The 15,974-nt window shown below is 35.8% G+C and overlaps 1 protein-coding gene across 1 annotated transcript; it reads right to left on the minus strand.

Annotated features, from left to right (window-relative positions):
- Positions 1-10,838: 10,838 nt before the first annotated feature.
- On the minus strand, positions 10,839-15,761 carry LOC145575711 (uncharacterized). Its single transcript, XM_081633532.1, has 2 exons — positions 15,222-15,761; positions 10,839-11,012 (listed from the first exon to the last, which is right to left on the minus strand). The coding sequence occupies exons 1-2, from the start codon at positions 15,759-15,761 to the stop codon at positions 10,839-10,841; spliced, it is 714 nt and encodes a 237-aa protein (XP_081489658.1).
- Between the last annotated feature and the right edge of the window lie 213 nt (positions 15,762-15,974).

Genomic DNA, 15,974 nt, shown 5'->3' on the forward strand with positions numbered 1-15,974 from the left:
ATTTTTTTTCCTCACTTCCTTAAAAAAAAAATAAAAAAAAAAAAAAAAAAAAAAAAAAAAAAACACTTTTTATATAATTGTGATTCACTTCCTTAAAAAAATATTCAATTGTAGTATTCACTTTATATTTTATAAAATATTATTTTATATCTTTTACTTTTTGATTCGGAACTCAATTCTGGATATAAATTAAGATTCAAACTTTTTGAATTCTCATTTTAAAATATGAGGATTAATTTTTGGTAGATTGTGAATTGACATTATAATTCGTGATAAAATTTTGTAAAAATTGTGCGTGGCACGGGACTTAATCTAGTAAAATATATATCGAGACGATTCAAACAAGATTCCACATGACTATATTTTATCGTATTTATAAATCATAAAAGCGAGTCAAACTATAGTGTATGAATAATGTAAAAGTCAAATAATGTCAACTAAAAAAACGGAGGTAGTATAAAGATAATTAATACGGAGAAACAAAAAAAAAATGGTGAAATGGATGTTTAACACACATTGTAAATTTGTAATTAGTTATAGAAACTGACTCCAAGATCAAATACTTCGTACACAACAACAATAACGATAGAATTATGTTAGTGGGGATAGTAGTTGGCACGTATCTTACATAGACAAAGGGAGGAGGCTTCAATTGCTTCGTAAAAAATCTAACGACAATATAAACAAGAACTCGATCCTGATCAAGCTCATGTTAAGTTGACAGAAGGAGCAACTAAAATTATATAGATCTTAAAAAAAAAAATTGCAAACAGCATTGCAGCATACTCCAGAAATCTGTTACAAATATTCTGCAATGAAGTAAAGCAAACTCTAAACTAAATACAAGACATTTACGGATTATCAATTAGCATATTCTAAGCAGAACAGCTAACATTTTTCTTCAGATATCGAGAAGATAACAGAAGATACAAAGCTAAGAAGTTTGAACATTACAAGAATGAAATTTGATCTAACAACTCAGCTTAAGGGGCATCATATATAATTACAAGCGACTATTAGTTCTTAGTTCTTACATAAGCCTTTTGTTTTGGCCTTGGATTGTAACTTAGCTGCCTGCATCCTCGAAACATCTCTCTCGAGCTTACTAATCCTACTTTCAAGTCCAGAAATATCAAAAGGGATTAAATAATCAGTTTCCTTGTCATCTTCATTATCATCATCGATAATCACAGGATTATCAAATGAGCTGGTCACTAACTTCATATTTACACTTGGCTTCCTTGCCATGTTCATCAGTAGCAACCTCTGTTTTGTTACAGTTTGTGTCCTCACGAGTCTTCTTGTGTTTATCAATTTCGGCTATTAGTGTATTCGTTGAGCTAGGAACTTCATTATCAACTTTCTGTTTCCAAAGAGATGCACTGACTTCATTCACAATATCATGGCTCTCTCTAGGACTGACTTCATTCACAATATCATGGGTTGTTTATGAAAAATAACAAAATTATTTACAAAAAAAATAATAATCCTATTTACGAAAAAAACAAAAAAACAAAAAAACAAAAAAAACTTATTTATGAAAAAAAATACGGAGTAGCAGTGATACTACTTGGTAGTAGAAGTGAAAAAAAGAAATCATTATTATTATTAGAAAGATAATAAAACATATTAATGCCCTTAAAGGTAATTTTAACCCCAAACAGCCAACAACCAATAAACAATTTTACCAAACATATTTTTTAAAAGCCAACAGTCAAACAGCCAACATAAAAAGCCAATACATACAACTGGTCAGACAAGCCAAGAATAACAGCCAGCAGCCAACAGCCAATTGCCAAACAAAGCCCATATCTTTCTCTAGGACTAATCTCATTCGCAATATCATGGCTTTCTCTAGGACTAACCTCATTCGCAATATCATGGCTTTCTCTAGGACTGAAGCCCTTGTCGTCACATGATGGGAAGGTTTCAATGGGCATGACCGCGACACAACTAGCACTTCTGTCACTGCTCATATTCACACACTTTCTCCTGTAAGTTTCCACTTGTTCCATCAGCAAATCCATTCCCTTAACAACCTTCTCAATATCAATCTCTGTACTCGAAGATGGCAAAATCTCATGATTGCCAACATCATGGCTTATGTTGAGACTATTGTTCTTATTAGAAGATGGAATAGTTTCAATGCATATCTCCCCAACATTGTCAACAAAATGAGAACCTTCAACAACATTCGATGAGGAGGGCGAACAAGGAAGAGCGCCCTTGCTATTGTCCTCCATAATCTCATTTAAAATCTGGGATAGTTTGCTCTTTTCTTTAATAATTGGGCTCTGAGATGGACAGTGGTCAGAATAATCAGCAAGGTTGTTGCTCAATCTCTTGCCAGCATTATCACAAGATGTCATAGTTTCAGCAAGCGTCTCACCAGCGCAAAACATGCTGTTCAAATCTGCAGTCTGATCAAAATTATCGGACTGTGAAACCTTTTCAACAAACGATGTGCCATCGGTATCCATAGCATCCCGAGAGTGTTTCTTACCATAATTAACATCTATGCACTGAAAAAAGCCATTGGTCACACGAGATTAGCTTCTCATTTAGAACAATGATGACATTTTAACTAACACATTAGTATGCACTAAAAACTCACAAATAACTAACTCATTTTACATATACAAGACATAGGTTGTGCTCACACTTACCCCTAAAATTCCAAAATCTCCCTGCTGAGCCAGCCTATCCTCATCTCTAGCTTTCACCATCTCTGACTTTTATTCTCGGCCATCTGCACCACATTATTGGATTACGATCCAATCGATCAAGGTAAAAAATCTGCATGTGTTTTAGCCGTATTAGCCAGTCTGAAATAATTAAAACATAAATGATCTTAAGGCACCAAACATCATCAATTATTGGATACAGTACTAATGATGCGAATTACTGCTAGGAAAATACTACATCCTCCAAATCCTTAGCATAGCCATTTGCATAGAACTTCTTTCCAAATCTGCGGCAACTGTCAAAAAGCTTCTCCAACACCAACCCACACCAATCATAGTTCTTCGCTTCCATTGCACAAGTCAATGCAGGTACCAAATCCGATTCCAATTTATAAGATTGTGTCGGACAAAGCACCAAATGCAATGCGAGGATTAAGAAAACAGTCTTGAACTCTGCTTCCTCCTCTTCTACCCAACTCACCTTTGCTCTTGCAATCAAGGCACTGGTTATACGTATTCCCTTTTGCTTTATAACTTTCTCACTTGTTTTCAACCTTGTCTCCCATTCATCCCCAAAGTTCTTCTCAATGTCTCTGACTTTGCTTTTCATCTCCCCGTCCCCCACCCTCCTAGGAACAACCTTATCGCCTTTTGGGATGCCAAGGATCCACCAAACTTGATCCTTGGATAGTTTGTATTCATGTCCATTAGCAGCTCTAAAAAGCTCATTACTTGGATCAATTCGAGTCATCAACCAATAGCAAAGATCAATCGAAAGACACCTGTCTACTAGATATAGCAACCCTTCAAACCCCATTTCCCTCACCCACTTCTTTCTCCTGTCGTCGAGGGACTGACATATTTTACCAAAGCCAACAACGCAACAGTTAATTCTTAATCGCTTCTGATACAGAAGAAAAAACAGATGATAAGCACTCAAATTATATCAAAACTTCCCTTTTCACGGTAAGAGAATTTAAATTAACGTTTTCACTTGCCTTATTAGCACGCTCCTTCAGCACTCCACCAGCATTCTTGATTTGATCACACTTTGCTTATACTGTTTTGGTCTATGTTGCACGGAAACGGGAAACAGAAACGGAAACGGGGAAACGGGGAATCGGATTTTTTAAAATCATGGGAAACGGGGACACGGAAAATACATGTTCAACGACAATAAGCTTAAATAAACTTCTCCTGCTTGACATAAAAAAAAAATATATAATTGTTCAATTAATTATATTCTCAATAATCAATAAAGCACATAAAATTGCAAAACACATGTAATACTACTCCACTACTCTAGTATATACAATTATACAAAATTGAATTGCTTGAAAAGATACATTAAAAATTTAAATAAAAAAGTAGTACTAAGCATTCTATAAAACACGTGTAATACTACTCCTGTACTCCACTACTCCATTATATAAAATCAATGTACTCAGACTACTCACTACCAAACAAAAAACTAAAAAAGCATACTATTTCTATCAAGGCAATCATGGAGCAGTGGAGAGCACCGATCAAGATCAAAGATTGAAAACCAAAACCAGAAATATAAAAATCGAACGGATCACAATCAAAATTGACACCAAAATACAGAAATCGGCCGGTGGTAATTGGTAATTACCTCGATGTTGTTCCGGCAAGACGGTGACGGCGGCAAACAAGGGTCGGCAACTATGGAAACGGCAAGTCGGCAAAGGAGAACTATGAAATTGCTGCTCTACTGCTCGTAATAGGTAAAATCAAGGGTTTAATTGGTTTTTTTTAAAGGGGAACGCTTATTTATAGTGAGAATTGAGTTTCCTAAGGGTTTCCAAACTTCCAAATTATGAGACGCGTATCCAAAATTTAGGAAACTTAGTAAACTGTTTCGAAACGCGTTTCGAAACGTGATACATTTCCGAAACGTTTCGGAGACGGTACGTCAGTTAAATTAGCCGTTTTCGTGCATCACAGGTTTTGGTGCATCTAACAATAAATAATTAAGCTCAACTTAAAATTTTAATTATATATACTACAACCGAACTGAAGTATGTATACAAGAATCTACATCAGAGTTCCCTCAATTTTTCATATATGGTCTCAAGCTGTGATGCACGGAAACGGCTAATTTAACTGACGTACCGTCTCCGAAACGTTTCCCCGTTTCCACTTTCTATAAAACTTAGAAAACACTCTTCATGGAAATTTCCACTTTTCATGGTTAATCAAAGACAATTTGGCATTTCCTAGGAATTCCAATTACATAGAAATATAAAACTCCAAGATTTGCATTTCCCATATGGCCATATTCAACCAAACAACCCCTAAGTTTGTTTGCTTATTAGAGGAAAATTTGTCAATTATACCCATTTAACATTTGTATTTTCTAAATTGTAGCTATTTAAAAAAATAATTGCAAATTGTAGCCCAAAAGTTCTTATAAATTGAATATTGCAACTCAATTCAACTTTTTTATAGGTTTGTGTGTCGAAAAATATTCGCTTAAGGATTTAGGGGCCATTTTACCCCTTAAAGATCCAAATTGAGCTTGAAATTAGCAAAAAAATAACGTAAGTGTTACACTTTATGTAACAAAAATGTATCTATTTGTGGGCAACTATTTTATGCTGTTAAAACAAGGCACTTACATTAATTTTTTGTCAATTATGAGTTCAATTTGGATCCTTAAGGGCTAAAATGGCCGCTAAAACCTTAACTGAATATTTTTCGTCACTCAAACCGATAAAAAAATTGAATTAGGTTGCAATTTACAATTATAACAACTTTTGGGCTACAATTTGCATTTTTTTTAAAATGCCTGCAATTTGCAAAATACTAACTTTAAATGACTGCAATTTGCAAATTTTTCTTTATTAGATGATAAACTTAGATTTCCTTGTCAAAAACAGGGGAAAGGTGAAAATATAAAGAAGTGGTAATGATTTTCCTTTACTCTCTTCGTACTGTTACACTTTCATTGACACATAATTTTAGATGATTTAATTGACTTGCTTAATTTAAGATTAAAGATAAGTGGGATAGTTGTATTATTAAAAAAAAAAAATACTTTATCCGTTTTTTTTAGTTACATCCCTTTCTTATTAAAAAGGAACTTTTAAATTAGTGGCATCACTTTCCTTTTAACTAATAAATTATTTATATCTCTCTCATACCACATGGGCCTTACTTATTTTTTTTCTTTTCTCTCTACCGCTTTTACTCCAAAAATTGCTTAAGTGTTCGTAAAAACTAAAGTGATGAAACAAAAAAAAATGGAGGAAGTAAAAGAAAAATAATGAAGTTAATAGTTTATTGCAAATCAATGGATGTGAGATAAAATAAATAATAAAAAATAGTAGTGGATTTGGATGGGTACCATGAAAAGAAAGAGATATATTATTCCATCCGTGTTTTTTTTAAGCATTACACTGTAACGGCACATAATTTTAGGCAATTTAATTAACTTATAGTATAAAATAAGCGATAAGTGGGGGTAGTTGAAGTATTAAAAAATTATAACAGAAAGATTGTGAGGTTAATGGTCTATTGAAAAGTAATCAATGTGATAGGAAAGAAATAATAAAAAAAAAAAAAAAAATACTCAGTAGTTGTGGTCTAGTGGGTTTGGATAGGGACTATAAAATTAAAGATATAATATTAAAATGTAGTTTTTTGAAAGTGTAACACTAAAAAAAACAAGGTTGTAGTAGGTGTAACAATTAAAAAAAACATAGAGGGAGTATTAACATGTAGTTTTTCATAGCAGCCATATTTGGTAAGTATAACTTTATAACACCAAAATAGAAGGAGTATCAAAATGATGAAATTAAATTTTTCTTGCCAATAAAAAGATGTTTATATACGGGACAAGAAGGGAGAGATAAAACAAATGTACACCTTTTGTGTTTTTTAAGTGTTACAATTTATTTATTTATTTTTTTTTGTAAAAAACTATATTTTAATTTTATATTACTCTCCTCTCATGATCCCATCTAAATTTACTATTACATTTTTTATTACTACCTCCGATTTTTTTTATGTGCAACTTTGAAATATTTTTTGTGACATATTAAAAATTTCAAAGTTGCACATAAAAAAAAAAAAAAAAAAAAAAAAAAAAAAAAAAAAAAAAAAAAACGGAGGTATCATTTCTTTTCTCTCACATTTATTATTTTTTTATAAACTATTAAGTATTAACCCTACTATATTTCTTTTATAATTTTTTTTTTAAATTTCAACTACTCTACTTAGGAGGGAGCAGGGGATAGTAATAAAACATCCCCTTATCCTTCTATATAACTAAGGGAGGGTGGAATATGGAAAAAGGGTAGAAAATAGTGTCTTGGTAGTTTGTAAGGAAGCTAGAGAAGAACAAGGGTAGTTTGTAATTTTATCACTCATTCCTAACTTATTTCTCATACATATCAAACAATGAATAATAATTATCTATCCTTAATTCCTTATCCCACATCCCCATTTATTAATTCTCTGTATCTTTATCCTCCTGCTTTATCCTATCCCTTGTACCAAATGTCCGGAAATAAAAAGTAAAACTGTAAAGAATCGAAGTATATTGCTAAAAAAATTTAATTACATACAAAAATATTTTTGAAATGATACAGAGTACTTAAACTATTATTTTATCACCAAAATTAGTTTTTGTCGATTTGAAATGTATTGACATGCTTAAATCAATCAATTTTATGGGGGCGACAATTAATGATGAGAGAAAATTTCATATTTTCAATTACAGAGTTGGTGCTATTTCAAATGTCAATCCTATATTTTCACATTGTATTTATAAACGCACATGTTGATACATTTTCATGATTTAAAAATTACATATGCACACTAAAAGGTTTAATTTTACACAAGTATGGTCGGTCAGCATAACATTAGTTAATGGTGTGGTCAATTTACAAAAGCAATTAATTGAGTAATTTACTACTGTACCTTAATTCAATGAGCTGAGAAGAGCAAATGGTGTGGTCATTTTTTTTTTTTTTTTTTTTTTTTTTTCAGCTTGCAAAGATAATTGCTACGGGACATACAACACACATTGTAATTAGTTAATAGAAACTGATCCTGAGAGTAGTAGGCTGGTACTTATATTGCAAAGACAAGGAAGGAGGCTTCAATTGGTTTGTAAAAAACTCACCACGATATCGAATACGAAATCGATCTTGATCAAGCTCATGTTAAGTTGACAGAAGGAGCTACTAAAATTATGTGGATCCAGAAATAAGTTAAGCAAACAGCATTGCAATTTACTCCAGAAGTCTATGAGACTATTACAAATACCACTGCAATGAAGTTCAGCAATCTCTAACTTAAATACAACTAATATTCTTCTTCAGATATGGAGAAGATTGAAGAAGATAGCAGATGCCAGATACAAAGCTAAGAAGTTCGAACTTTACAAGAATGAAATTTGATCTAACAACTCAGTTTAAGGGGCATCATAATTACAACCAACTATTAGTTCTAACATAAGCCTTTAGCTGCTTGTATCCTCGAAACGATTATCTCAAGCTTACTAATCCTACTTTCAAGTCTAGAAATATCAAAAGGGATTAAGTCATCATTTTCCTTGTCATCCTCATTATCATCGTCGATAATCACAGGATTATCAAATGAGCTGGTCACTAACTTCATATTTACACATTTGGCTTCCTTGCCATATTCATCAGTAGCAACCTCTGTTTTGTTACAGATTGTGTCCTTGTGAATCTTCTCGTGTTTATCAATTTCTGATGTTAGTGTATTTGCTGAGCTAGGAAGTTCATTAACAACTTTCTGGTTGCAAATAGATGGACTGACTTCATCCACAACATCATGGGTTTCTTTAGGACTGACTTCATTCACAATATCATGGCTTTCTCTAGGACTGACGCCCTTGTCGTCACAGGTTGGGAAGGTTTCAGTGTGCATGACCGCGACACAATCAGGACTTCTGTCACTGCTCATGTTCACACACCTTGTCTTGTAAGTTTCCACTTGTTCCATCAGCAAATCCATTCCCTTGACAACCTTATCAATGTCAATCTCTGTATTTGAAGATGGCACAATCTCATGATTGCCAACATCATGGCTTATGTTGAGACTATTGTTCTTATCAGAAGATGGAATAACTTCAATGCACATCTCCCCAACATTGTCAACAATATGAGAACCTTCAATAACATTCAATGAGGAGGGCGAACAAGGAAGAGCGCCCTTGCTGTTATCCTCCACAACCTCATTCAAAATCTGGGATAGATTGTTCTTCCTTTCTTTAATTGAGCTCTGTGAGATGGACAGTGGCCAGAATCATCAACAAGGTTGTTGCTCGGAATGGGGGTTCTCAATCTATTTTCAGCATTATCGCAAGATGTGATAGTTTCATTGGGCGTCTCGCCAACAATATGCAAGTTGTTCAAATCTGCAGTCCGATCAGAACTCTTGGATAGTGCAGTCTTTGCTTCCTTTGGATGCTGAGACGGCATACACTCAGAATTCTCAACATAGTTTCTACTAGGAGTAGCTCTCATGTCACTAGGAGCAGCTTCAAGGTGTCGCTCATCAGTGTTAAGCACAAAACTAGAAGGCGCGGGAACATAGCATGAGGAAATTACACAACTAGAAGTTCCATTGCAATTCGGTGCTGTAAGCCCATATAAATCATGAGATGACGTGATTGTCAGTTCATTATTTGGAGATGGAGATGGCATTTCCTCATAATTATCAACATGGATTGTCTTGTCCCAAGATGGTGTGGCTTTAATGTGCATCTTCTCAACACTATGAACAGAACAAAGAGCAAGAACATTGCTTGAGGGAGCCAAAGAAGTAGGGGTGCACTTACTATTATTCTCTACAAACACATCTGAAATTGTGGATGGTACGAATCCGGCTAATTCCCTTACACTACTTCTCCCAACACTATGATTAGAATGAAGCCCGAGAACAACATTGTGTGAGGGAGCTAAACAAGTAGGGGCATGCTTGCTACTATCCTCCACAACCACATCTGAAATTGCGGATGGTATGAATCTGGTTAATTCCCTTACACTACTACTCCCAACACTATGATCAGAACAAAGACCGAGAACAACATTGTGTGAGGGAGCTAAACAAGTAGGGGCACACTTGCTACTATCCTCCACAACCACATCTGAAATTGCGGATGGTATGAATCTGGTTAATTCCCTTACACACTATGATCAGAACAAAGACCGAGAACAACATTGTGTGAGGGAGCTAAACAAGTAGGGGCCGCTTGCTACTATCCTCCACAACCACATTTGAAATTGCGGATGGTATGAATCTGGTTAATTCCCTTACACTACTACTCCCAACACTATGATCAGAACAAAGACCGAGAACAACATTGTGTCTTACACTACTACTCCCAACACTATGATCAGAACAAAGACCGAGAACAACATTGTGTGAGGGAGCTAAACAAGTAGGGGCACGCTTGCTACTATCCTCCACAACCACATCTGAAATTGTGGATGGTATGAATCTGGTTAATTCCCTTACACTACTACTCCCAACACTATGATCAGAACAAAGATCGAGAACAACATTGTGTGAAGGAGCTAAACAAGTAGGGGCACACTTGCGACTATCCTCCACAGCCACATCTGAAATTGCAAATGGTATGAATCTGGTTAATTCCCTTACACTACTACTCCCAACACTATGATCAGAACAAAGACCGAGAACAACATTGTGTGATGGAGCTAAACAAGTAGGGGCACACATGCTACTATCCTCCACAACCACATCTGAAGTTGTGGATGGTATGAGTTTGGCTTCCTTTGGACTACTTCTTAGAATCTTCTGTCGCTTAAAGTCTAAAATACTAATGTATTCAAGACAAAACTCTGTCCTGAACCAATCAAGATATTGGACAGTGACACCCCCCTTGAACAACCTAGGAGATAGATATAACTTTGCACCATCAAGAGATATGTCATAGGTGCTCCAAGCAAGTTCTGCACTGTCATTCACTCTAGGAATAGAACCCGGAATATCTTGATCGAATCCAAATTGCTTCCCTAGTCTTTGTGGGAGGTACTGCTGTATACAATCTAACCCCACTAACTCACAGGCTCTCAAGCATTTTGCAAATGACAGCAGTTCCTCCCCAACCTCGGAATCTATCAAAACCATCCTCTATTCATCATCATAGAACTCCGGTAACTTCCAATTTTCCACGCATACAGCATAGGGTCTCCACAAAAAACTCTCACCAAGAGACTCCAAACCCATCATGACCATCTTATTTTTCAGCCTTGGTAAATTTTGCCAGCGAGCCAACCTCGGCTCACCATCAAAGAGCGCGATAGGCTTAGGACACAATGTTAGGAACCTCTCCCAAGCCCAAAGCTGAACTAATTGGAAGTAAACATGGGCACGGGCCGTGCCCGTGCCGTGCCGTGCCTGAAATTGGCACACCCCAGCCCACGGCACGGCACGGCCCACGTGCCTAGCGGGCCGTGCCGTGCCGTGCCGGGCCGCGGGCCAAACCGTGCCTACCTTAATTTTTTTTTTTTTTTTTTTTTTTTTTAAAAAAAAAAAAAATAAATGTTAAAAAAAAACGAATTAAAAACAAAAATGCATATAATAAAAAAAAAAATACTAGTGCGATAATCCGAAAACACAAAAAATTGAAGAATAACTTATTTTATTATATGACGGTAGCCGGTACGAATGTACGATAATTCAATAATACAAAATTACAAAATAAGTAATGATAATTAAAAATCGTACAATAGTGTATGAATATTGAATAACTTCATTTATTATACGGAATACGAAGTTCGATAATACAAAAAGAATACAATAGTGTATAATGTAAATATGTAATCATGTAATTATTATTGGTCGTCTTCGTCTTCGCCTTCGTCTTCATCTTCGTCTTCGTCTCCTAGAGGTTCAAGGTCATCCGCCAATTGAGTAGATTGAGAAGTATGAGAACTAAAAGAAGTCGACGTTCCTTCATCGTCGTCGTTTTGTGCATAAGTACGATCTTGAGAACGAGTTTCGGCATCCAACCAATCCTTGAAGCAAACACACATTTCAAGTGTTTCGGGTTTTAGTCTTGTTCTTCTATCGTCTAGAACTCTTCCCGACGCACTAAAACCTCTTTCGGAAGCAACGGAGGAGACTTGGATGGCAAAAATATCACGAGCCATTGCCGACAAAATTGGATGTTTCACGGCTTGTGATTTCCACCAATCGAGGATGTCGAGGCCAAACTTCTCTTCATCGTCCATGCCTTTCATGAAGTCGTAACTTAAGTACATTTGCAACTCCGAAACATCGCTTTGTGTTCTCCTAGATGATGATGATTCTGTACCTGAATACTTAGACATCAAGTTAGCAGCTTGTGCAAATAAACCTTTGGCCCGTTTACTTACATTTTTGGATGTTTGAGAAGGGGCAAATCGAGACACGGTTCCATATTTACTTTCATAAACATTATATAAATTAAAAAACTCATCCGTCACCTTATTCTTAAAAGTTTCAACATCATCTTCAAAATTCATGTTACTATAATAAATATCAATTAATAAAAAGGTGCCATCATATTTTTGTCTAGGATCTAAAATAGAAGCAAAAATATAAATTAGAGGAATATCGGTGTAATATTTACGCCATTTATCCTCCATGGATGGAAGATATCCACGATAAACATGTTCTGATCGGTGTTCCGCAAAAAGTTGTGCAAGTAAACATGCATTGCTAAGAAAAGAATGAGCACAAGGATTATATACAGAAGAAAAACAATGTGTCATACCATATAGTAATTGTAAAAACTGCATATATTTTTCACAATTAGCCCAATCATCTTCAAGTAAAGCATTTTGTGGAAATTTCATATTATAAAAAAGTGTTAAATGAACCTTGTACTCGATTGCCCGACTCAACATTTCATAGGTGGAGTTCCACCTAGTTGGACAATCCGGTGCTATTTTTATGGTTTTATCCGTTGTTGCCTGCAAAAACCTTTCCATTCTTGATATCTCATGTTAGAGCTATTAATAGTGCAAATAACATTCCTTATTTTGTGATAAAATGGACCAATTGCTTGTGTTCCATCCTTCACACACAAGTTAAGAACATGACAAATGCATCTAACATGAAGTGCATCTCCATCTAATATAACATCGTTCAATTGGGATTTGACCAAATTCGCACTATATGTCATAGAAGTTGCATTATCGAAAGTCATAGCCATGATTTTATCCCTAAGACTATATGCATCAATAGCTTCCATTAAATGATGTGAAATGTTAAGACCGGTATGAGGGTATTCAAGCATTTTGAAATGAATGATGCGTTTTTGTAACATCCACTCATTATCTAACCAATGACAAGTAACACATAAATAGTGAAGTCCGTACCCACCATCCCATGCATCGGCGGTTAAAGAAACTCTACTAGGAAGATTAGCTAATTCATTTACTAATTTCAATTTGTACTCTAGATAAGTCTTCATGGCAGCAGATCGAACGGTTTTTCGGGAGATTTTTTTGTGTTTTGGTTGTAGTGCTCGGTTAATATAGTTGTTGAAGGCATCATTTTCGGCGAAAAGAAAAGGTTGTTCTGCATGTACAATCATTCTCCCAAGTTTATCCCTATCTCTCTCGTAATTGTAAATGAAACCTTGTGGATGGAATTGAGAAATTTTAGGTTGGGTTGGATCACTAGATGGTCCACCACATTTTTTTTGTATGTCTAGTAAGGTGTCCCGTCCATCCCTTGGTATCGGCCGAGAAAATTTTACCACAAGTCCGACACTTGCATTTTTTTCCATCTTTACTTAATTGATAATGTGCCCAACATTCACTCTTTCTTTTGGTTTGAGCAAAATCCTCTTCGGTACACCACTCTAATATGTTAGGATTTTGGGTGGATGGTTCACTCGACCCGGAGGCTTGTGTTTGGCTACCTTGGGAAGGAGGAGGAGGAGGAGGAAAAGGAAATTCATATTGTTGAAATTGGGTTTGTTGAAATTGGGTTTGTTGAAATTGGGTCCAAGGAGCCATATCATCCATTTGTTCTTGCCCTCCCGTGTTTTGGGGATGAAAGAAAGGGGTGGAAGTGTTTGGAAAGGGCATGTTAGAAGAGGGAAAGGGCATGTTAGGGGGGGGAGGGCATAGACATTGAAGTGTTTGGGTTTGGTGATTCCCTACGTTTTGACTTGGCTTTTCTAGAGGAGGAGGAAACGTTCTGGTTTGATGCCATGATTAATTAATAATAATAACACAATTAACAATAACAAAGTAACAATTAACAACACTGAGATCAATGAGAATTAATTAGTAAGTAGTTTTTATATAAATTAAATTTTCAAAAATAATTATAATAATAGTAGATTACTTGGATCAATGAGATCCCACGTAGGAGAGGTTAGGAGCGACGTTGTCCAGAGCCCAAATCCCGCCTTAGACAGATTTCAACAATCCAAATAACCCACAATTAAAATAGAAAGTAGTTTTTATATAATTAAGTAGTTCCACGTATATAATAATAATAATAATAATAATAATAATAATAATAATTAAGTAGTTTCACTAGGGTAGGATTTGCAATAGCTAGAGGAGTGGGGGCCCAGATTGTATCTCGGCTTCCCACTAATTTATTGTAGGTTGTATGGCTTTTGTTTTTGAGATAATAATAATAATAATAATAATAATAATAATAATAATAATAATAATAATAATAATAACAATAATAATAACAACAACAATAACAAATTAAAATAAAGTTGAGTTAGATCTTACAATGACGCTTCAATGCTTTCCCAAATTTATAATTTCTCGAACTTATAATTTCCCGAAATTTTAATTTCCCGAATGTAAATATAACAATTTTTTTTTTTTTTTTTTTTGGTAGTAGACTAATAATAGTAAAAATGTAAAATTTATAAGAGAGTAGGAATTTTTTTTTTCTTTTCACAAAAGAGAGGAAGATTGTATGATTTGTAGGAATTTGAGAATTGAGAATTTGGGAGTAAGAAAATTAGAGAATAAGAGAGATGAGTTGATGAATTGTGAAAATTTTGGAGGAAAATATGAGGTATTTATAGGGGATTTGGGTGGGAAATTGGGTGGAAATTGGAGGAAAATATGGCCGTTTATAGCTGTTGGAAAACGGCCATAAACGGCCATATTTTCCAACGGCTAGTTCAAGGCACGGGCCGTGCCGTGCCGGGCCGTGCCTGGCCGTGCCACGGGCCGTGCCGGCGGGTCGTGCCAGCGTGCCGGCCGTCGTGCCGGCCACCGTGCCACGGGCCGTGCCGGCGGGTCGTGCCAGCGTGCCAGCCGTCGTGTCGGCCACCGTGCCGCCGCCGTGCCACGGGCCGTGCCCGTGCCCGTCCCAGAAATTTTGTTCACGGCACGGCCCACAGGTGGGCCGCCGTGCCGTGCCGGTGACCGTGCCCGTGCCGGGCCGTGCCGGGCCTGTGCCGGCACGGCCCGTGCCCACCTTTAATTGGAAGGGTGCCCAAAGAATAAGATTTGATTCATTAAAAGGGTTCACAAAGCTTACAATCCTATCTTTCAACAAGCTCAAATCTCTATATATTGCAGATAAAACAGCAGGAGCAAGTGCAATTTTAGTACCTCTAGCAAGAGCAATTGCAATAGGTAATACAAAAGGAGAAATTTCACAGTAATGATCAGTTGAAAAAACATACCTAGACAACCACAGAACAAGAAATGCCATATGCTCAAATTCACCCCCAAAATCCATGAAATAATCCATCCATTCATATTGATTGATTTTGTTGCGGCTATTCTTCCTATCACCAGCAAAAACACTAAGCAATTCATTCTCAATATCCTCAATTTCTCTGTTTTCAAATGGGTTGTTAACACATTCTCCCAACACAGAAAACCCACCTAGAACCATAACATCTTCCAAAGTAATGCTACATTCACCCCATGTGAATACAAAACTGTTAGTCTCAGAACACCAATTCTGAGCTAACCCTAAGATTAACTCATTATCCCACATTAAATTATAAGTAGTAGCCCTAATTGCATCAAAGATCCCAACTTTTTTCCAAGTAAATTCATGGGTTTGCATTAAATTACCAACCCATAAATGCCAATTTTTCTGGGGTTTTGGCCTTCCCCTGAAAAATACTTTCTTTTGGAGGTGATTGATGTTAAATTTTGAGGATAGAGAAAATGAAGAAGGGGGTTTTGGGAGGAATTGATTGATGGGATTTGAAGTATGTTTTAGGAAATGGGATTTTCTTAATACAGGAGTTTCATTGTTACTATTTTGGGAAAGTAT

The sequence above is a fragment of the Chenopodium album genome, chromosome 13, assembly GCF_948465745.1.
Source record: "Chenopodium album chromosome 13, dcCheAlbu1.1, whole genome shotgun sequence".
NCBI lineage: Eukaryota > Viridiplantae > Streptophyta > Magnoliopsida > Caryophyllales > Amaranthaceae > Chenopodium > Chenopodium album.

Coding starts and splice junctions, on each gene's coding strand:
- LOC145575711 (XM_081633532.1), bottom strand. CDS start 15,761: ATGCAAACCCATGAATTTACTTGGAAAAAAGTTGGGATCTTTGATGCA. Junction 11,013..15,221: donor GCTTGTTGAAAGATAGGATT/GTAAGCTTTGTG, acceptor TTGTGTCCTAAG/CCTATCGCGCTCTTTGATGG.